General features: G+C 30.3%; 2 protein-coding genes across 2 annotated transcripts; one reads left to right on the top strand and one right to left on the bottom strand.

Annotated features, from left to right (window-relative positions):
• Nucleotides 1-1,122: 1,122 nt before the first annotated feature.
• LOC115722285 (heat shock factor-binding protein) lies at nucleotides 1,123-3,678 on the bottom strand. The gene is made up of 5 exons (XM_030651453.2): nucleotides 3,504-3,678; nucleotides 2,632-2,685; nucleotides 2,149-2,172; nucleotides 2,003-2,045; nucleotides 1,123-1,510 (listed from the first exon to the last, which is right to left on the bottom strand). Exons 1-5 carry the CDS (start codon nucleotides 3,504-3,506, stop codon nucleotides 1,335-1,337), a joined length of 300 nt encoding a protein of 99 aa, XP_030507313.1. The 5' UTR covers nucleotides 3,507-3,678; the 3' UTR covers nucleotides 1,123-1,334.
• Nucleotides 3,679-10,368: 6,690 nt separating this feature from the next.
• On the top strand, nucleotides 10,369-11,304 carry LOC115723525 (translocator protein homolog). Its single transcript, XM_030653019.2, has one exon. It carries the CDS (start codon nucleotides 10,585-10,587, stop codon nucleotides 11,140-11,142), a length of 558 nt encoding a protein of 185 aa, XP_030508879.2. The 5' UTR covers nucleotides 10,369-10,584; the 3' UTR covers nucleotides 11,143-11,304.
• Nucleotides 11,305-23,819: the final 12,515 nt, after the last annotated feature.

The following is a 23,819-nucleotide window of genomic DNA, read 5'->3' as shown; positions in this document are numbered from 1 at the left end:
CACTATTTTGTTTTGTCCTTGCAACTTACAACTGTGATCGTTTTTTCTTTTTCTTTTATCTTCAATTAATTGATGTACACAAATAAGAGGGAGGGACCACATGCCTCATTGATATTTGGTAGCCCTTTTCTCATTACGTGTCTTTGTTTTTTTCTTTTCATAAATATTATTATTGAGTGTTGAGTAATAATGGGTTAGGCAAATTCATAACATATTCGATTATTTAGGGGAAAACGCCAAATTCCAGCTGAGAATTTAATGAAGCTATACAAATCTAGTTAGACAAAGGGCTAGTGTAATGCCAGATTGCCATGATCCAGCACATTCCCAATATCACTTATTTTTTTATTTTATAGAAAAGAAAAGAAAAGAGAAGAAGAAATAAGTAGTAGAAGAAGAAGAAGCATATTTTGGGGGAATCTGATTATCTGGCCATACAAATGAAAAGAAAGCCCCCACATGAATGTGATCTCACATTCATTATTATGGCATCTCATAGTGCATATCATAAGTTTATCTTTTCCATACATTTTACATCATATTTCTTTGTCGCATTATAATCTACAGAAGAAACACAACTTTATTCTTCTATTTTTGTTTTAACTTTTATTATGCCTTTACCTACAGCAACATATAGGACTCATTTTTGTATTGTATTATTATATACAATTTTGGGTGTATCAAATCAACCCATAATTTATTATTTCTTACAATCCTTGCTAATCAAGAAGCTCAAGTGTGCAAGTGCAACACAACCAAGCTGCAAAGGTTCCATGGCCATTTACAAAAGGCCAATTTGAGTATGCTTTGGTGGCTTTTGAACCTAATGAGCCTAATTTTTATGTGATATTCTGCTGAGATTCAAAATATACCATCAATGGTAAATAAAATTGGAGTTTAATCTAAATACATAATTGAATTTGAATGGATTTGTGAAAAGGGTATTATAGTAATGGTTGCTTCCAATGTAGATATTTATAATATTGATAAAAATCAGATGTTAATACTATGACATTTAAAGATTTGGTGACAACGCATTCAGTGACAGTTGGCCAGTCACAAATATTTAAATCTAACATATAGCCACAAAAAAGAAAAGAAAGGGAAAAAAAGATTGATAGATTTCGATCCAATAATGAAAAAGATTGATACTTAAAAGCTTCCAGCTAATACTGGTCAGTGAAAATGACAACACATGCTTTTAAACAACACAAATGTTGAACTTTGTCTGAGAATTGATATTCTATTTACTACTCATTTCCGTATGCCAAACAAAAGGGTTCATAAAATCAGGGAATAGAAAGTTTAAACCAGAGAGTATGCTGTCAACCAACTCAAGCTGAGTCCTCACCAGACTTAGATTCTATCTTCGGGATTGGAGAGCCGGTTTCGGTCTTTGGCTTGGAGTTGGAAGGAAGTGAAGGCGAAGGAGAGCCTTCCACTCCCATTTCAGTTTTGAGATCATTGATGCTTTGTTCTAACTCATCAATTCTGCTTCCCATCTCATCAAGTGACTCACAGTTAAGGAGACAGTAAACAAGTAGAATTCAAGTACTTTAAACAAGGAAAATGATAAATTTTACTCTCATAATAAGATTCGTTGAAATATTATTAGCATAAAGTACTTCTACTAAATTTCATTGACTCAGCCAGTAAATTTATGCATATAAGGTGTAATCACTGGAAATTTCATCTAGAAGCCAACCATAAGAATAAGCAAAAAAGTCAAAGTGCATGAGACTAAGAATATAAATGTAAAAACCATGTAAAATTTTCACCACGCTACACGCCATAAATTTTGCCATTTTTTTCCGACAAACCAAGTAGACAAAGAATACAATTCGTACTAATTGTATAAATTAGTATGACTAGACAGAATGAAAATGCCAAGATGCTGTTAACAATGACCAAATTACACAATCATATCCCTCCCTAATATGAAGTGAATTAAAGTAGAATGAACTCAAGAAAAGTGACACACAAAGAAATAAAGAAAGGATATTCTTTGTAATGATAGAGTCAGACATTGCCTGGAATCTTGTTTGCTGTAAGCACAAACAATGTCAGCTTCTTATACCATATATCTTCATTCACCACAGCAGTATAAGTAATTATAATAACAAAACCTCACTTATACAAACAACTCACCATCTGCTGAAGAAGATTTTGTACCTGAAGAAAACAAAGAAGAAAAAAAGTTCAGGCAAAAGTTGTGCTTTAACCACTTTCATAATAAACTATTGTATCACAGAGAAAGGTAGACAAACTATAAACATCTATGAACAAGAAAACTGCAGTTTGCAGCCTATACTTAGTGTTTAGTCAGTACGATAACAATAACACAAAAACAATGTAAATCTGTGAAATGCAGAAACCAGAAATGGTATACAAACCCAAAGACATTGAAATTCATTTAATTTTATTCACTTCATTGATTCATTTGCTGGTCTCTACATTCATACCGAGAGTACCATCCTAAAATATTCAAAAAAATCCACAAACTTTGTCATCTCTAATCTATACAAAATGCAGCTACTGCAAGTAAGGATCTAATAACTGGAAACTTAGATCTAATACATAATATCCATACAACAACATATTGTTCAGATAAATAGTTGGCCAGAAACTCACAAATGCAGTCATGTCAGCAGTGCTCTGCTTTGATTCATCCGCATCATGTCCATCCTGCCAAAAGTGCCACAAGTAACATAATTATTAGCATGTGATTAATACTGTCAGCTCAAGGTACATGAAGGGTTGCTCATGGAGTCACTCATTTGCAGTTTTATCAATTCAAGTACGTTTAATTGACTCATACATACTATTGGTCTTAATAAGGAACAACCAAAAAAAAGGCAATTATAGCTGCAATCACAAGGAAAAGGAATAGCTTCCTCTGACCAATACTTTCCTGACTAGTAATCAAGAATTTCCAAATAAGTATTACAGTAACACAGAACTTTTGGGGAAAGGAGCTAATACTAAAAAGCTCATAAGATAAGAAGCCTAGCACCGTTCATCGTATTGCTATTGGTACAATTTAAGTATGGGTTCCACAAGATTTAATAATAATAATTTTTATAGAATATCGTTAAGCATTTATTCCTCGCACACTGGTTTGAACCCTTTAACTCATTATTCATGCTCTGCTATAATAAATCTCATGCTCTAAAATTATTCATGAAAACAAAAGCCTCAAATTTTAGTTTGAACCCATTAACTCATTCATCCCGAGCTCTAAAAAGATGGATTAAATACTAAAATGAGAGGACGAGCAATGCATATTTACAAATATAATTTTTTTAAAAAATAAGAATAAGAAACAAGCAATCATACAAAAGAAAATGAAATACCCAAATGTGATCAAACAAATTAAACGCAGTTACAGATCCAAATTGGGTAATTTTCCTACGCCGATTCAAATTATCAATCATGTATATTTCTTACAAACATATATAAATCAATTAGAACAAAATTCAAGGAGAAAAGAGAAAAGCAATTACCATGTTGGAGTGTGTTCTTCTCTGTTGGTTAGGGCTTGGAAACTGGTTTGTGGCGATATGCAGTGGTGGTGTAAAGAGAAGAGGCTCAGCAAATTTCAAATATCGTACCAATAGAAAAGCTGTTCAGGTATGAAATTACGATATTGTCCCGGTCAGTGGTACCTTTTTTTTTTTTACTATGGAAGTTAATTATTATTCTAGGTGTTAAATATGGAAGGAATATAAGATAACATTGCGATAAGTTCGTGCGTGCCGTGATCTATATTTAATTGTATTGTTTAAAAAGTAAATGTGTTGTGTTGTGCTATTAAAAAATATGAGTCATGTCTCGTAGTAATATTTTTAAAGGGTAGATCTGGTACTATCTCAATATTTTCGTACTGTGTTCGAATTTGTATTGTTTTTTGCTTGTGACAACCCGTATTTCTTTAAACAGACCAGCCTGTTTTCATATCCAGACTTAAATTTTTGCTTTACTTTTTTATATTTTTTTTTTATAATTACTAAATTATGTATATATTTTAAAATTTTAGTTATATTTATATAATTTTTGAATAATATTATAAAGATAATTATATAAAAAAATTATTAACAATTTAAATTTCTACTTATAAAATACTCTAATTTTTATATCACATTCTATAAATAAATTAATATATAATCTTAATTTTCTATGTTTTAATAATTTTAATTATAATATTATAATATTAATATTTAATATTATATTTAAGTTTTATTATATTTTTGATTATTTATAATTAATAAATTCATATTTTATTATTATTATTATGCATGGACGTGTGAGCGTAACACGTAGTATCTATGATATATAGATATTAGATACAAATGTATTATTATAAAATGATAGTGTAATACAACAGTGTAGTGGCATGTTTATCTACGCAAGGACATATCGTGTGTTATATGTATACTATCTGCTCATATTATATTTGTTTTACTGTCTTGTTGTGTTTTAGCTCACAGGTGCTCTAATGTGCAGACAAAGGTAAAGAGGTGTCAGATCAACCAAGAGTTCGAGGGTTTTGAAGATGAAATGTACATGTTTCAACCAAAGTGGACCACGAGGGTTGGGTCTAACAGGAAAATTTTATAGAAATTCTATTTTGCCACTTAGATCGTCTTGTATGTAAATGACTTGTAATATTTTGTAAAAGATTTTACGGGATCCTGAATATGTAGTTACATTATTTTGGCTTTAAGTTAAAGATAAATCTTATTTTTAAAAGTTGTTTTATTTAATTAGATTATTTTGTGTTTCATTACTTGGCTTATTGATCTCGATTAACTGGATTTGTGTAATATAATACAACACGTGGCGTTCTTTTAAATAGGGCATTGCACGGATGGTGTCAAGTGGGATTCCATCTCTATTCTTTGACAAGTTTACTCCTAATGATGTAAGGAAAATCTTATTTGTTTCTCCTTTTGATTTGGTCCAGGAGGATCGTGTGGAAACTATAAGCTGACCTTCTCTCTCAAATATTCTTGTTGGACTCTTGATGTGAATACCTTTAATGGTAGTGATGAGCTTTATAGGATTCTTTGGGGATCCAAACTTTACCCTTGCCTCAAACTATTCTTATGGAAAGTGCTCCCTAATGCTCTTCCTAGTGGTTCTCGGCTTAGAGGTGATTTTTGACAACAACTCATAATCTTCTATTCTTTGCGGTTTGCCTAATAGAAATACTATTGGCCATCTCTTCGATCTTTTCTTGGTGTTGCGAAGACTTTGTTTCAAGTCAAAGTGGAACTTAAGGATTGAAGCCTTCTATTTGGATCCAGGGATGTGGTTAATTTGATGTAATTTGATTCTTATAACTCTGTTAGAGTCCCACATTGTTAAGGTGTGAAAATACAATATAATATATAAGATGTATGGGCTACCCATCTCTTTGCCAATTGGTTTTGAGATAGAAAACCTCATGCACTTTAGCCACTTGAGTCCTTTGTGATCTGTTGTGAGCCCAAAGTGTCGTCGGTCCAAAAAAACGAACCAAAAGAGCCGCTTGTAATTTGAGGATAGTGAGCCAAAATTGATGGCGGTCTAAAAATATGAGATATAAAAGAGCCGCTTGTGAGCCCAAAGTGTTGCTGGTCCAAAAGAAGAGCCAAAAAAGAGTCATTTTTTATTCTCTGTGAGCTAATGGTGTCACTTGTGATCGAGCCGTCTTAGATTGGTGAGCAAAAACTAGCTACCATCCTGAGTAATAGTGTCACTTGTGATCGAGCCGTCTAAGATTGGTGAGCAAAAACTAGCTACCATCTTGAGGGGTTGTTAGACTCCCACATTGCTAAGGTGTGAAAATATAACACCATATATAAGATACATGAGCTATTCTTATCATTGTCAATTAGATTTGAGATGAAACCTAATGCATCTTAGCTACTTTTATCCTAAATTCTAACAAACCCATTCCTCAACTGTTATATTATTTATAATAATATAATATATAGATTAAATATGTGTAATAAACTAATAATATGTAACATATGACTATATTAGTTGTCATCTTTTTGTAACATTTTGGGAGTTGTTACTATGAGTAACCTCCACCATTATCACCAACATTAAGAGTGTAAAAGATGTTACACACCTTTATTTGAAATTCTTAATGCTATAGGAGTTATGGTGTGTGTAAGAGTTACATTTGAATCCATAACATCTATAGGGGTTATGAGTTTGAATTTCAAATGATGATATCCTAAACACTATATAAAGAGGTCTAAGGTGCTCATTTTGGAGATGAAGTTTTCTATCAAGAAAGCACATTGCTAGAAAACCCTAAAAGGCTTGATAATTCCCAAAGCTATTTCCTAGAGAGTTCCCTTAGTGCTTAGAGATAGGGGGAACAAAGCTTTTGGACAAAGGTGTAATACCTTGTTCAAGTCATGGTGATCCCCACTAATCTACACTCAAGGTTGTGAGTGAGTGTTTATATATATATTATTCTCTTGTTATATATATACATATATTATATTACATGTGTTGTAATCTTCTCTTCTACCTTTCATATATATATATATAATATATAGTGTATATATATGTATAGTAACATATATTTAATCAATCTCTTATTTTAGTCCTTGTATTATTTTACAATAGAGTTGTAATAAATCTTGATTTTCTTCCATTGTTATAAAATCTCTAACAATCAAAAGCTTATTTCTTTTCAATGGAAGAGGTGATAAGTCAAGATTGTGAGAATACAAGGATAAGAGATTTTATGTAAAAAACTATTCATGGGTGAGCATGGTGGTGTTTATTATGTGATTTACTATATTTTATATAATAGTAATATATATTATATATATATGAGTTATATATATGTGATCATGTGTTTATATCATATTATATATATGATATTTAAAATTTATATCATGTTATTTTATGTATATATGTGAGATATATAATATATAACATGTATATATATGAGTAATATATATTATATATATGTAGAGCATGTGATATAATATATATTAGTGAGATTAAATATGTAGAAATAATTATTTTTATGTATTTATATGAGACATGCATACATAATATATGTTATATATGTGTATATAATATATATCATGTATATTAATGTGTATATATATGTTATATATGTGTGAGGTATGTAACAGATATAGTTGTGTAATTAATGTATATATTATGTGTATATGATATATATGTATATTATAGTATATATGTTATATATATGTGAGATATGTAACATATATATTGTGAATTTAATATTGATCTCATGTGTATGTTACATATAAGATGTTGATTAGTAACATACATATTATATTAATGTATGAGATATATAGTATGATAATAATGTTGATAGTAATAATATAATATTATTTATTGCTATTGATGTGGAAATTATTATCATCTATTTTGTGAATAAAGAATATTTTAAATTCTTTTTCAATTTGGTAGTGAACATCTCACTTATGAGATAATAAAAGATTGCTTTTGAGAAGTTACATCTTTTGTTGGGTTATAAGAGATAAGCATCTCATATTTGAGATAAGAAAAAGTGGACTATGAGAGTTTCACTTTTATTGGACTTGCATTGTCATAAGCAAGAACAAATTGATTAAAAGTGAATCCAAACTTGTGAAATGAGCTATAAATTGGAAGAGCAATTTTGGACTCAAAAGTAAATGAATCAATGTGGATTCAAAAATAGTGAAAAGATAACAAAATTGGAGAAGCAATTTTGAATCTTAAATGATCAAAGTTGTGAACAAAATTGATGAGAATTTTGTTAACTTTGGTATATTTTTGGGCTAATCTCAATAAGGAGATAACCTTAAAATTATGAGTAAAAATAATCACATTATTTTATGAGTAGTAATGTGAGTTTTATATTTTAGTTTTGTTGAGAAAACTAAAAATGTCAAATGGTATTTTTAAAGTGGCCTTAAAGAGTCATTTTAAGAGGAAAATACACAAAAGTGATATTTTATATACACTTTATGGTAAAAATGTGGGGGTGAGCCACAAATTTAATCAAAGTGTGTTGAGACATTGTTGATTAATTTATTTGATTTTGAATTTAAATTCTAAATCAAATTTGGCTATGTGTATATGTAAAATTTTGACATATTTTGGTGTCAAAGTTAAGTAAAAATAATTTCAAGAAGGAAATTAATTAAAAGAGTTATAGAGACAAAGTGGTCTTCTATATTTTAAAATCAAGATATTGTCTTGATAATGAAATGTGAAAGTGTGGGGGTGTATAAGAAAATTTAGACATACTTGGTGTCTAAAAATAAAATATGAGAATTTAGACATGTTTGGTGTCTAAATTGGTGTATTTTTGATATGTTTGGTATCAAAATTATTGAGAATTTGAGTTGTGTGAAAATTAATCTTATATGATTGAATTTTCAAAGCTTAAGTACTTAAGGAGAAAAGTGGTCACAAAGTGAACACTATATTTTGGCATGCATGATTCACATGGAATCAATAGTGAGAGGTTATAACAAATCGCTTAATCTCCGTACAAGATTAAAGTATGAATTTTCGAGGGATGGGACCTAAACTCCCTTAGTGTTTTGCTCATTGATGGTAACCTATCTTAACACTAGTAAACATCTAGTCTTAAGTTCAATAGGTAATAACAAGTCAATAGAGTGAATATGGTACTCAATTGTCTCATCTATGAATGAGTACATGTGGTGAAAATTGAGGGTTAAAACCGAAAGGTTTTTTAATGGAGCTTAAGCTTAAGAAGTGTCTAAAGAGTGGTGAGACACTAAAACTCCACCTATATGGGCTAGAGGTGGTGCCGCCTCTTATGAGAATTGGGAGTCTTCTCTAGAGAGTCCATGAATTAGAATTTTGCACATGGCCATTAACGGTGCAAGAGCGAGACATGCGGTCTCAAGTGAGCATTAGCGAGGGTGTGTGTGTTATCACCGGTTTGTATTAAAGGAATAATGGTTCAATGCTACGGCAACCAAAATTTCATCAAACTTTGTGGTAACTACACTAAGGTAAAATTCAAGTCGAAAGACATATTACCTAATGCACCTAAGCAAGATTTCTTCAGAAGTGTGTATTTAGTCAATCAAAGTGGGGGAATGTTATATTTTGATATAATATTTTTGATTGATTAAATAAATGTTACAAATGTTACAAGTTTGTTACTAAAGAGATAATATTTAATCTAGTGGGGGATTGTTATATTATTTATAATAATATAATATATAGATTAAATATGTGTAATAAACTAATAATATGTAACATATGACTATATTAGTTGTCATCTTTTTGTAACATTTTGGGAGTTGTTACTATGAGTAACCTCCACCATTATCACCAACATTAAGAGTGTAAAAGATGTTACACACCTTTATTTGAAATTCTTAATGTTATAGGAGTTATGGTGTGTGTAAGAGTTACACTTGAATCCATAACATCTATAGGGGTTATGAGTTTGAATTTCAAATGGTGATATCCTAAACACTATATAAAAAGGTCTAAGGTGCTCATTTTGGAGATGAAGTTTTCTATCAAGAAAGCACATTGCTAGAAAATCCTAAAAGGCTTGATAATTCCCAAAGCTATTTCCTAGAGAGTTCCCTTAGTGCTTAGAGATAGGGGAAATAAGCTTTTGGACAAAGGTGTAATACCTTGTTCAAGTCATGGTGATCCCCACTAATCTACACTCAAGGTTGTGAGTGAGTGTTTATATATATATTATTCTCTTGTTATATATATACATATATTATATTACATGTGTTGTAATCTTCTCTTCTACCTTTCATATATATATAATATATAGTGTATATATATGCATAGTAACATATATTTAATCAATCTCTTATTTTAGTCCTTGTATTATTTTACAATAGAGTTGTAATAAATCTTGATTTTCTTCCATTGTTATAAAATCTCTAACATCAACTACCTTAATGAAACATATATAAAGAAGGAGTTATAGTTATTTTGCTACAATCAAGCTTTTCACCAAAAGATTCTTCATCAATGTAGATGTTATGGCTAAAGAGATTACTCTGGATTTTAATTAGCACTGGAAACATGTGTCTTTACATAAGGAAGTTTCTCTCAACAAGGTTTTTCAAGCTATTGTTTGTCCCAGTCTTCCTGGGCGCCATAGAGTTTTTGTTGACACAACTCACTTGCTAAGTGGGGGCTAACTAATGTTTTGTTCGGATTTTCTTAACTTTTGAAGAAGTCTTTTAAAGTTTTTATGACCATTACATATATATATCAATGTAAAAATAAATTACCTCTAAATGAAATCAATTGATTTTAAAATCAAATTGATTGAGTTTTATATTTTTGGCAATTATTAAAAGCAATATATTCACAATTAATAAGATAAAAAAAAATAAAGAAAGAAAGACATAACTCTCTCTCGTACAAACAAAATGCCAAAACATTCTCAAAAAAAACTCCTAAACTTGCTCCAAAACGTTCATTTCATTCCAACCCCAATACAAATTCCCTTCACCATATTTTCTCTTCCTTCGATTTAACAATTTCTTCTCATCCCATATATTCTCCTTTTATGGTTTATTACCCAACAAAAATCCCACAATGCCATCCCAATCTCTCCATTCTGCTACTTTCGTTCTCGACCAAACCACCATCAATTCCAAGATGCCAAAACGAGAAGACAAAGCCAAGGCCAAGACCAAGAGAGCCCTTCGCTCCCTCCTCATAGCGGTTTCAGTGCCTCTTTCACTTACAGCGGCCATCATTTTCTTTTTCGGGTCGGGTCAACGTTACCGGGCCTTTGCAAAGCCCTTTTGGTTCCCACCCTTGTGGTTCATACACCTTGCATCGTTGGGCTCGTCATCTTTAATGGGCTTTTCGGCCTGGTTGTTTTGGGCCGACGGTGGGTTCCATGCCCAACCCGATTCGTTGCCTCTGTACATCGCTCAAGTTTCTCTGGGCCTCGTTTGGGACCCACTTGTGCTTGTGATGGGCCAAACTTGGCTTGGTTTGGTTTTTGGTTTGATACATTTTGGGACTCTCTTTGCTTGTTACCGTACATTCCGACGTGTCAATCCATTTGCTAAGGATCTTGCTAAGCCTTGTTTGGCTTGGGCGTTTTATCTCACACTTGTCAATTTTAAACTTATTTATCTTTGAGTTTTTTTTTTTATATATATGATTGTTATTTTAGGTTTTTTAATTTTGAAGAGCATTACCTCATTTTCATTGAGGGTATATGAATAGAATTGAACTGTGTATGAAATTAGAATAGGAATATATGTATGGTTATGAAATGAATGATTTTATTTGGTGGTTGAATTTTTGAAATTAATTAGTGTTGGAAATTGGAATGATGTTATATGTCTTTTTTATAGAAATATAATGGACAAGTGATGTATTAAAATGGTATTTAGCATTTTTGTAGTAAAAAAAGCAATTTATATTTTAGCATTTATATTCTATTTTATTGTTGATTTATGAATATGTGGTATTATAATTTTAATAATTTTTTAATTATATATTTATTGATTATTTAAATTTTACATAAACTATGGTATATTTTCATAGGTTCGCCGCGAATCATAAGTTAAAAATAAATTTTAAAATATAATTTACTTTTGTCGTTTATAAAAAAATAATATTATTATTTAAGCATTTTTAATTGTTTGTTTTTTGTTATTAAAATTATAATACCACATATTCATAAATCAATAATAAAATATACTAAAAATGCTAAAATATAAAAATGTCAGGGCTAAAATTCTCTTTAGCTATTATATGTGTCCGCTAGTATTTATCTTTTTTTCTTCTTATTATTAATGTATATGAATATAATAAATTAAAGTATTAAAAAATTAATATTAATATAATAAATAAAAAAGTATTAATATAATTATTTTTCTCAAAGTATTAAAATCAAAAAAATAAAATTATTTGAATTTAACGCAAAAATATAAATTAAAGTAAGTAAAATAAATAATAAAAATATCAATATCTAATAGTAGAAATTTAATGTTGATAAAGAAAAAAAAAGTTTGAGGATTAAATTACCAAAATATAAAGTTTGGGGACCAACTTGCCAAAACTTATATAGTTTGGAGACTAATTTGTCAAAAAATAAAGTTTGAGGACCAACTTGCCAAAATATGTATAGTTTAGGGACCTGCGGTACAAATGAGCCAATTTTAGTATAATTTTAGGCTAATCTCTTGGGGAGATAATCTTAAAATTATGGTAAAAAAATCACATTATTTTATAAGTAGTAATGTGAGTTTGATATTGTAGTTTTATTGAAAAAACTAAAAATATCAAATGGTATTTTTCAAAGTGACCTCAAAGAGTCATTTCAAGAGAAAATACACAAAAAGTGATATTTTATATACACTTTATGCTTGAAATGTACAAATTTAATCAAAATGTGTTGAGACACTATTGATTAATTTATTTGATTTTGAATTCAAATTTTAAATCAAGTTTGGTTATGTGCATATAAGTGAAAATATTGACATATTTGATGTCAAATTTTGGTGAAAATAATTTCAAGAAGAAAATTAATTTTAAGAGAAATTATAGAGACAAAGTAGTTTTCTATATTTTAAAATCAAAATATTATCTTGATAATGAAATGCGAAAGTGTGGGGGTGTATACTCCAATATGAGAAAGTTTAGACATACTTGGTGTCTAAAATTAAATTATGAGAATTTAGACATATTTGATGTCTAAATTAGTGTTTAATTTTGATATGCTTGGTATCAAATTTATTGAGAATTTGAGTTGTAAAAAATAATCTTTTATGATTGAATTTTCAAAGCTTAAGTACTTAAGGAGAAAAGTGATCAAGTGAACACTATATTTTGGCATGCATGATTCACATGGAATCAATTGTGAGAGGTTATAACAAATCGCTTAATCTCCTTACAAGATTAAAACATGAATTTTTGAGGGATGAGACCTAAACTCCCGTAGTATTTTGCTCATTGATGGTAACATATCTTAACACTAGTAAAAATCTAGTCTTAAGTTCAACAAATAATAACAAGTCAATAAAGTGAATATGGTACTCAATTGTCACATCTATGGATGAGTACATGTTGTGAAAATTAAGGGTTAAAATTGAAAGGTTTTTTAATGGAGCTTAAGCTTAAGAAGTATCTAAAGAGTTGTGAGATACTAAAATCCCACCTATATGGACTAGATGTGGTGTCGCCTCTTATGAGAATTGGGAGTATTCTCTAGAAAGTTCATGAATTGGAATTTTGCACAGCCATTAATGGTGCAAGAGCGAGACATGCGGTCTCAAGTGAGTATTAACAAGAGTGTGTGTGTTATCACCAGTTTGTACTAAAGGAATAGTGGTTCATTGTTACGACAGCCAAAATTTCATTAAACTTTGTGGTAATTACACTAAGGTAAAATTCAAGTTGAAAGCCATTTTACTTAATGCACATAAGCAAGACTTCTTTGAAAGTGTGCATTAAGTCAATCAAAGTGAGAGAATGTTATATTTTGATATAATATTTTTTATTGATTAAATAAATGTTACAAAAGTTATAAATTTGTTACTACAAATAGATAATATTTAATCTAGTGGGGGATTGTTATATTATTTACAATAATATAATATATATATATATTAAATATGTGTAATAAACTAATAATATGTAACATATGACAATATATATCAGTTGTTATCTTTTTGTAACATTTGGGGGAGTTACTTGTTACTACGAGTAACCTCTACCATTATCATTAATATTAAGTGTGTAAAAAGATATTACACATCTTAATTTGAAATTATTAAAGCTATAGGAGTTATGGTGTATGCATGAGTTACATTTGAGTCCATAACATCTATGAGGGTTATGAGTTTGAATTTCAAATGGTGATATTTTAAACACTATATAAAGAGGTCTAATATGCTCATTTGGATAAGAAGTTTTCTATCAAAAAAAAGCACATTGCTATAGGAGTTATGGTGTATGCATGAGTTACATTTGAGTCCATAACATCTATGAGGGTTATGAGTTTGAATTTCAAATGGTGATATTTTAAACACTATATAAAGAGGTCTAATATGCTCATTTGGATAAGAAGTTTTCTATCAAAAAAAGCACATTGCTAGAAAATCCTAAGGCTTGATAATTCCCAAAGCTTGCTTAGAGATAAGGGAAATAAGCTTTATAACAAAGGTGTAATACCTTGTTCAAGTCATGGTGATCTCCACTAATGTACACTGAGTAAGTGTATATACATCATATATATTCTTCTCTTATTTTATATATGTATTATATTATATGTGTTGTAATCTTCTTCTTCTACCTTTCATATATATATATATATGACATATATATAGTGTATATGTGTGTGTTGTAATATATTTTTAATCAATCTCTTATTTTAGTCCTTGTATTATTTTACAACAAAGTTATAATGTATCTTGATTTTCTTTCATTGTAATAAAATCTCCAACAAGATTAACCTCTCTTATAAGATAATCTTAAATCTTTTTTTTTTAAAAAAAAAAAGTGGATACCAAACATTACCTTTCATCTTAATACCATGGATTTAATATATTAATATTTTACGTAATTTTTTTAAACAATGTATCAGATTATTGCGTTCAACCAAATAAAATAATTCAATTAATAATAATCTAACTAAATAGTAAATATTCTTATGCATAACCAAACACTGAGTATAAGTTTCCAAATAATCATATTTTCTATTTTATTATTTCATTTAATCAAATTATTTTAAATATCTAGTACCAAACACCTCTATATAGTGTGAAGTAAAGGAAATAGTCATGTGCTCTCCCTTAATTTTTTTTCAATCATATGAAAATAATATTTTAATTTTTATCTTGATATATCTATATATTTTTATTTTTATGGGTTTTAAAGTATAAGTTTGTAAAAATATAATTTATTATAAAAAATTAAATAAGTTATTTTATGAAATTTTTTTATAAAAATATTAAAAAAATACGAGAAAAACAATATAAGATAACTAGTTGGTTACTCTAGAGGTACATGATTATCCATTGATTACATTTTTTTTTTATAAAATATTTTTTTTACAAATAGCATAAAATTCCATAAAATCTATAATTTTCTCTTTTAAATTTCTTTTTTTATTTTATTAATTTTCTCAACTCTATTAAGGGCGGGTCTTCCCGGGCCATCCCATAAGAAAAATGTGCATCCTTAGGTAATAGCAATAGCAATGCCTTAGTACAAAAGATATCATATTTTCTTACTACTTTTGTCTGACTCTGGTTTGAGTAGCTTCTATATGAATTTAATCTTCTGTGAATTTTATAACCCAAGTGGTAAAAAAATAAAAATATAGTGAGATCTTCTATTCCTTAAATTATAGATTTGTATTATTAATGAATGAATAGAATAGGGAAACCTTGTTAGTGGAGCCCGACAAATGGGTAATTGTAAGAAGGTCAAACTTGGCCTTGAGTAGACTTTGTCTGGGTCCTGGACAGCCAAAGATAAGAGAAGAGTTGTTTGTGTCTATAAAGAATTTGAATCGAAATACATGTGAATATGTACAAAGTATCTAATTAACAATCTAAATAAATTATTCAACATATAAATCTACACATTCCATTAGTAAAATAACACTACACATGCTTTTGTTTTGTACATTGTCACACTCACACATATAGATCTTTCTTTATTTGATTGGGATTTTTTTAAACAAAAAACGACTAACAAGAGTGTGACAAATAGATGACTTATTATGACAATTTTATTAAATCATTTATGAACGATTCTCATAGTTATTGGGTGAGAAACTAAAATAGTATCTCTTTATTTGGCTTTTCTTGTAGTACTAATTATTTTTTAAAATGATTTGAAAAAACAAAATTAAAATGATACTAAACTGGGTATAAGTGGTAGTTTCTAATAAATTGACAAAGTTTGTAGTTTAATTTATATAAGTTAGCTGCTATGGTATAGTTTTTTCTCTCTAAACCCTAGGCATTTTGTGTGTCGCAAGGGTCTTCTTTTGGTCTTCCTAGCCAGTAGGGGTGTTCACAAAGTATCCAATCCAATCTGCACGATCCAATCCAATCCAATCCAATTCGTAAAATGCGGATATCCGCACTTGTGCGGATTGGATTGGATTGAAAAATCTAAAATCCGCACTTGTACGGATTGGATGTTGTTTGACCTCAAAAAGTAACCGATCCAATCCAATCCGCACTTAATTATATATATATTTTTAAAAAATTATAATATGTAATATATACTAATTAAAAAAAAGCCACAAAGTTCTAATTTCTTAATTTTTTTAGTAATACATTGAGTTGGTGAATTTTATTTATTTTGTAATAAAAAACACAAGAAAAATAATTCTTATTAACATAGACACATACACATAAAGTTTAAACATATATATACTAGCTTATTTATTTTAGTAATTAGATACATATATATTTTAGTGTAAATCTAAAAATAAGTATATATACATTGATATATATGTATATTGGTTTAATTTGTATATAAATAGAGATGGAAATAGATTATTATTGGAGATTAAGAAACAATAGTCTTTTTTTAATTTTTTTTCTATGAAATATTAAATAATTTATTATTAAAAAAATAACCGATCCAAAATAACCGATCCAATCCGCACTATTTGCGGATTGGATTGGATTGGATTTAAATTCTTATGCGGATCGGATTGAATCCAAAATATGAAATCCGCACTTAGTGCGGATTGAATGTTGTTTGACCAAAAAAGTGCGGATTGGATCGGATGAACACCCCTACTAGCCAGGGTGTGGCAACGTACTTTATGTATGTTGATTGGACTCTTCATAGTATTTGATAGGTTCTAACAGTCGGAATCTTTGGTTATATATTGGGACGAAGAGGAAGTGATGCAACTTTGAGGTTGGTGGCTCTAGTGGGTTTAGGATTAATTCAATGGGGTGGGGGTGGGGGTGGGGGTGAGGGTAAATCTGAATGGTGTTCTTAGATGGAGCAATGTTTCTGAGGGTGGATTTTCGGTTCATAGATCAGTGTGTGGTTGGACTCGGGAGTTATGGTTCATTCGTGATGCAGTCGCTCTTTCAAATCAAGGTGCTTTCGCTTTGAATTTGTTTTTTTATTTTTTTTTTAATTTGGTAATATTGTCCCCTCCAAGGGAGGGTGTTTACCACCTTATTTATAGACAGAGAGTTTGATTGCAAAATAGAATCAAGAAAAGGAAAAACAACTAACTAACTACATTTAACAACTAACTACTGAGAAACAAAAAAAGGTTAGGTATTAATATCTCCCCTCAAACGAAATAAGGAGACAACCATGTGAATTTTGGACTTAAGGTAGTCCCATCTCTCTGTAGACAAGAGATTTTGTAAGTATGTATGACACTTGATCAACTGATGGAACAAAGCGAACTGCTAACTTTTGTGCCACAATTTAATCACGAACAAAGTGTAAATCAATCTCAATGTGCTTCAAATGGGCATGAAAAAAAGATTAGCCGCAAGAGCACTAGCACTTTGATTATTAACCCATATCACAGGACAACAATTCATGTGGATTTTAAGTTCTAATAACAAAGACGTTATCCATTTGAGTTCAACAGCAGTGTTAGCTAATGCTCTGAAATTGCTTTCAGTACTAGAACTTGCTGCTTTTTAGTAGACCACGATATTAGATTTCCTCTATCCCCATGTAGATCGTCGATCATCAATACAACTCGCTCAATCTGCATCCGAGTAACTTTCTAGAACTATTTTAATAGAAGGATGAAATACTAAGCCTTCTAAAATGGTACCTTTGAGATACCTCAGTAATCGTTTGCAAGCCTTCTAATGAAAAGTAATAGAGGCCTTGATTAATTAACTTGGTTTATTCACAATAAATGCCACATCTTGTCTTGTTAGTGACAAGTACTGTAATGCTCCAATTGTACTTCTGTACAATGTCATGCATGGAAATGGTTTACCTTCAGCTAATGAAAGTTTAGTGGCAGGCAGCACTGATTGGATTAGGGGAGCTTTTTGCACCTTCCATATGAAGCTTCACAAGAAGATTAGTGATGTTCTTTGTTTGAGAGAGATACATACCCGTTGAATCTCAAAAAATTCCCACCCCAATAAGTACTGTACCTCACTTAGATCTTTAAGTGCAAAATGTTTGTTGAGATTAGAAGTGAGCTTGTTTATAAGAGTCAAATCAGGTCATGTTAATAGTATGTCATCCAAATACACTAGTAAAATGATTAGAGAGTTTCCTGAGGTGTAAACAAACAATGAGTTATCAGCTTTTGATGTTGTGAAACCCCACTGAATGAGACAACTTTTGAGCTTATCATTCCATGTCTGAGGTTCTTGTTTGACGCCATAAATAGCTTTAGGCAAAAGACACATGTGATCTAGTCTTTCTGGGTCAACACATGTAAATAGTTCAGTTAGTGATCCATTGAGGAATGCATTGCTTATATCGAGTTGTTTGACAGACTACTTGTGAGACACAACCAAAAATAAAGAAATGTTCTGACTGTTACTGGTTTTAGAACAGGAGAAAATGTCTCTTCATAATCTATCCCTGGTGTTTGTAGATATCCTTTGGCCACAAGTCTTGACTTGAATGGATCTAGTGTACCATCAACATTCAATTTTACTTTGAGCACATACTTGTTATCTATGACATGCATCCCAGATGTGTATGGAACAAGGATCCAAGTGCCAGCTGATTTGAGAGCCCCAAATTCATTCTTCATGGAGGCAAGCCACTAAGGATTCTATAAGGCATCTTTGAGATTTTTCAGTTCAGTTGGGAGAAGAGACTCTAGCAAAGGATGCTTTGTGGCCATATATGATTTTGGCTTGAATATACCACCCTGTGGTCTAGTTTTCATCTGGTGTGTTTGATTTGTAGTAACCTCAAGTGAGCTCCCTGTATTGGATTGTAAAGGGACCTATGGTATGGTATCCGAGACAATTGTTGTATGGGGTAAAGTTGCAACATTGGTAACTGTATTTTTAGCAGGTAATGGGATGGGAGATGTGTTTATGGGTGTTGTGACATTTTTTGTACGGGGTAAAGTTGTAACATTGATAATTTTATTTTGGGTAGGGAATGGGATGGGAGATGTGTTTATTAGTGTTGTGTTTACTGGTATTGCAGGGATAGGAGCAGATATATGTTGTTGAGGTGTGCTATAGGAGTTTGGATAGGAACATATTGAGCTGCTGATGGAGTAGCATTGACTTGGGTTGTCTTAGTACCATTGGAAATCATGGCATTAGAAGAAACAAGATTAGTATGTGGTTTAAAGCATGAGGTTGTAAAGCTAGCAGTAGGAACATTAGTAGGTTGAGAATGTACTTGATCTGTAGCTTTTGAAGAGAGAACACCAGGGTAGTGGCCTTCATTATTGTAATAAAAATCTTTCCTTGAGCATTCTCACACATATAACCCTTGTGATATGATGAATACCCTAGGAAAAGGCATTTTTAAACTTGAAATTCATCTCGTGAGAGTGATAAAGTCTGAGATGTGGAAAAGAAGCACATTAAATGGTTTCATAATAGCATAATCTGGTAAAGAACCAAACAAATACTCAAAGGGACTAATGTTGTGGTCTGTGCAAAATGACAAGGTGTGGGATGGTAAGAATAAGACTGTTAAGGAGGTACTTTCGTTGGCTAATGGTAGTTTTGATCAAAGGAGATGTGCTCAAGATAAAACTTTTAATTCATCTTTGTTCTCTTTACAAGAAGGTGAAAGGCACGAGCACTGAATTGCACAGGTTGGTAATACGATCAAAATTAATATCAATGCAGCTATCTTTAGCAATCTGAATAAGTATGGGTACGGTTGGATGGCACGAGACTCTTCAGGCAAACTTATTATGGCTCGAACAGCAAGCCGGATGGGGGTGGTTGATCATGTTCTCGCTGAAGCTATTGAAGTTAAGGAGGTGTTGAGTTGGTTGAAAGAAACATGGAAGCATGATGTGGTGGTGAAGTCGAAAGTTTTGTCATGATCCAATTTATCCAAAGTCGTTAGATATGACTTCTATTTTTTAGTTCTGTATTGCTGAGTGTCAGCAAATTCTTTCTAGTTTGATTATTGTCTTTTTAATTTTTATCAAGCGATTCACTAATTGTGTTGTTCACTATTTGACTAAAACTTTACAATTATATATTGATTGTACATATTTAAATTCTATGATTCTGAGTAGTTTACGTGATGTACTTTTAAATGATTTGTGACTTTGGGTTAATAAAATTACATTTTTTTTATTAATAATAATAAAAATTAAAATATAATTATCTCTGAATTAATACACCTAACAAAAATACCATAATTATAGCTACATTATTATTATTATTATTATTATTATTATTATTATTATTATTATTATTATTATTATTATTTTAAGTTGAGGTATTTTTTTTTATTTTTTTATTTTTTTTGACAAAGTGATTAAAATCACTCATGAATTTACGACGCCCACGTCCGCCACCGGCGCTGGAACCTCCTCGAACCAGGATAGCTCATCGTCTAACCGCAGAGCATGCTTTGCCAACCATAGGCCGCTAAAAACTTAGAGCGAGCCCCATGGGACAAAACTGCCCCCGGAAATTTAGACAATAAAGCTATAACATCTTCCAACAACGCTCTCAACTCAATAAAAACTGAAGTTCCACCTGAAAAAATATCAAAAAAATAGAATAAAACTTTAATTAGAAAATTATTCAAACTGAATAGAATCAACTAACTGCCAAGACTAAGCAACTAGATCTCCCTATAAAATACTAGAACTAGCCAAAGGGAGTACCCTTTGGCTAGTAATAACTAAATTATAGCATTCTACTTCATAACCTTCCTAGGATCCCTATTCCTTACCTTTACCCTTTTAAAAACAAACATAAATAAAATTTTCCTTTTAATACCCATTATTCCTTAAATATTCAAAATATTATATACTAATTCTTTCATTTATTTCTTAAAAGCATTACTTATTTTTAGACTAAAACATGTCAAAATTCTTAATAAGTCAAATTGTTTATTGTTTTATTTATAGCGTAAAACATGGTATCTATAATCTTTATTCAACCTAAATTAAACCAAAATTGTATTAATATCCTTAAAACTTAAGTTTGTACTCTTCACATTCAAAAATACATTTTTCCTAATACCTCTTAATTATACATTTAATTAATAATATTAAATTAATATTAATTAATCCAATTCGGTATTATGACATAATGCTTCCTTATTTATTATTTAAAAAGATGACCTCCTAATTATTATACCATTCAAATTATTATAAAAACCATTAATATTAGTATCTTCCTATACAACTAATAAGGCAATAATCTCAATACTTCATTAGCATTTACTTTCCATTAATTTTAATATCTTTCCAAAAATACAAATAAAATAAAACAAAATATTCTCAATTCACAATAAATGTTCCTACCTCCAATTAATTACGAAATCTCACATTTATAATTTATATACCAAAATTAATATTATGTTATTTATAATATTATGTTATCTATAATAAACTCATATTTATAATTTATCTAGCCAAAATTAATATTATTTTATCCATAATAAGCTAATAAGGCAATAATCTCATAATTACATACCATAATTGTTAGCTATTAAATTTTATAATATTTTTATAATTAATGATATCTTGTAATTTGAACCAAATTACCCTAAATAATTACGGGCCAGCCATAAATCAAGGGTGAAAACCTTGAAAGGCACCAAAGCCATAATAATGGCGCAGCTCATCCATCAAATTTGTACTTCTATTTCTTCCATAAAAAAAGCTAATACCACTCATCCAGAAATTATTTAAAAATACAAATAATGTAATAATTTTGGTGCATTCCCATAATATTGATAACAAACCAAATTTCCATAATAATTTGACTTCCCAAGTATATCTGAAGCAATATATTCTCATTAGACCATTGGTATTACCACCTCCCTTTATTACAAGATCCTCAAGATTCTTATTCTTTAATTAATTTAATTAATTATAATATTAAAATCTGAATACTAAAATTTCAAACACGAAAATTCCTAAAAAAATATAAACCAAAATATAGCTAATAGGAATTAGCATTTAAAGTAAACCCTCTTAAACCTTATTTCAGTTTAAAATATTCTTTAATTCATACCTTAACCCAAATAATCCTTTTATTCCGACTAATAAATCTGTATAGTGCATAACTTTAACTTTAAAATATTATTCTGTCAAAATTTTCTTATACATTCAATACCGGAAATCGTGAAAATTTAAACAAACTACCCTAAATAATTAGGGGCCCAACCATATAATAGGTGCTAAAGCCTTGTAAGGCGCCAAAGCCATAAATAATGGCACAAAATAGAACAAAATCAATATAAACAAACCTATAACAAAATTACCACTATATCCTATTATATCAGCTCACCCAAAAAAGAACAAAATCAATAACAAACAACAAGATGAAATCAACTATCCACCATTTCAGCCTTCAACCCAACACGACACTGACCGAGATCTCCCAGGCTCAAAACTAAATTTAAAAAATTTAACTCAAAAACTTCATCACACTGTGCAAACATTTAAGCAAAAATTCTAAAATCTATAGGTCTTTCACTAACTCAAAAAGAACCAAGCATAAATTCTCAAACAAACCAACTACAAACAATCTTAATGAATCTAAAACTAAAGGACTAGTGTTATCTAGATTCACATACTGTATGTATATACAATCTGTGGCACAAAAATGAAAAACGAAATAATATAAACTAGAGGAATAGTGTTACTATGTCTTAGAAATCCGTCTCCTATGGAGAAATTGGGGTCTCACGGGCCAAGAAAATTTAGGGTATTAAAGATTTTGGGTTCGAAAAGATATTTCTAAAATTCATAACTCATATGAATATCTAAAAAGAATGAAAGATTTAATTCAAAACAAAAAAAACTCACCTCATAATCGAGTTTTCAATCCAATCCAAAAGAGGATCTGAGATATCATTCAGATCTGATCTATCTTTTGTTTTCACAGAGTAATATAGAGAGAGATTGAACATATAGTATTATATATTGATTTTATTTTATTTATATAAAGCTTATTTGATTTGATAGAAAGGTTATATATTACTGTATATCTGTTCTTTTGCCGTGGCAACTATTTTAAGTTGAGGTATTAAATCAAGATAATATATGTAAATAGTGTGGTGTGTCTAATAAACAAAAAAAAAAAGGAAATTTCATTTTACATGCTTAAAAAAATATTTCCTTACAAAATTTAGACTCTTAATTAATTGATACAATTGAATGCTATTGTTTTCAATTTCTACCCAAAATACCTTCCTTTTCATCTCTCTCTCTCTCTCTCTCTCTCTCTCTCTCTCTCTCTCTCTCTCTCTCTCTCTCTCTCTCTCTCTCTCTCTCTCTCTCTCTCTCTCTCTCTCTCTCTCTCTCTCTCTCTCTCTCTCTCTCTCTCTCTCTCTTCCTCTTCCTCGCACCACCGAGACACCCAGACCCGGGCACTAAGACCACCAACCACCACCACCACCGAACCTCCTCTCCTCCACCACCGAACCTCATCATTTACCCAAAACTCAATCTAACAACCCCCAAATCTCACCTACCCAAATCTTTCTCTCTTCCTCCTCCTCAACTTTTCTCAACCACCATCGCCATTCATCACTGCCCACCTAACCCTCCCCCAACCAAAAGCTCATTGAACGGCGCCACCACACCACGAACCAAGATCGAGACAGACCACCAAAAACTCTTCCTCGCTATATCTTCCTCTTTTGAACTTGTATTTTTTTGA

Source organism: Cannabis sativa, chromosome 9, assembly GCF_029168945.1.
Source record: "Cannabis sativa cultivar Pink pepper isolate KNU-18-1 chromosome 9, ASM2916894v1, whole genome shotgun sequence".
NCBI classification, from domain to species: Eukaryota; Viridiplantae; Streptophyta; class Magnoliopsida; order Rosales; family Cannabaceae; genus Cannabis; species Cannabis sativa.
This window is presented reverse-complemented; position numbering and strand designations above follow the sequence as displayed.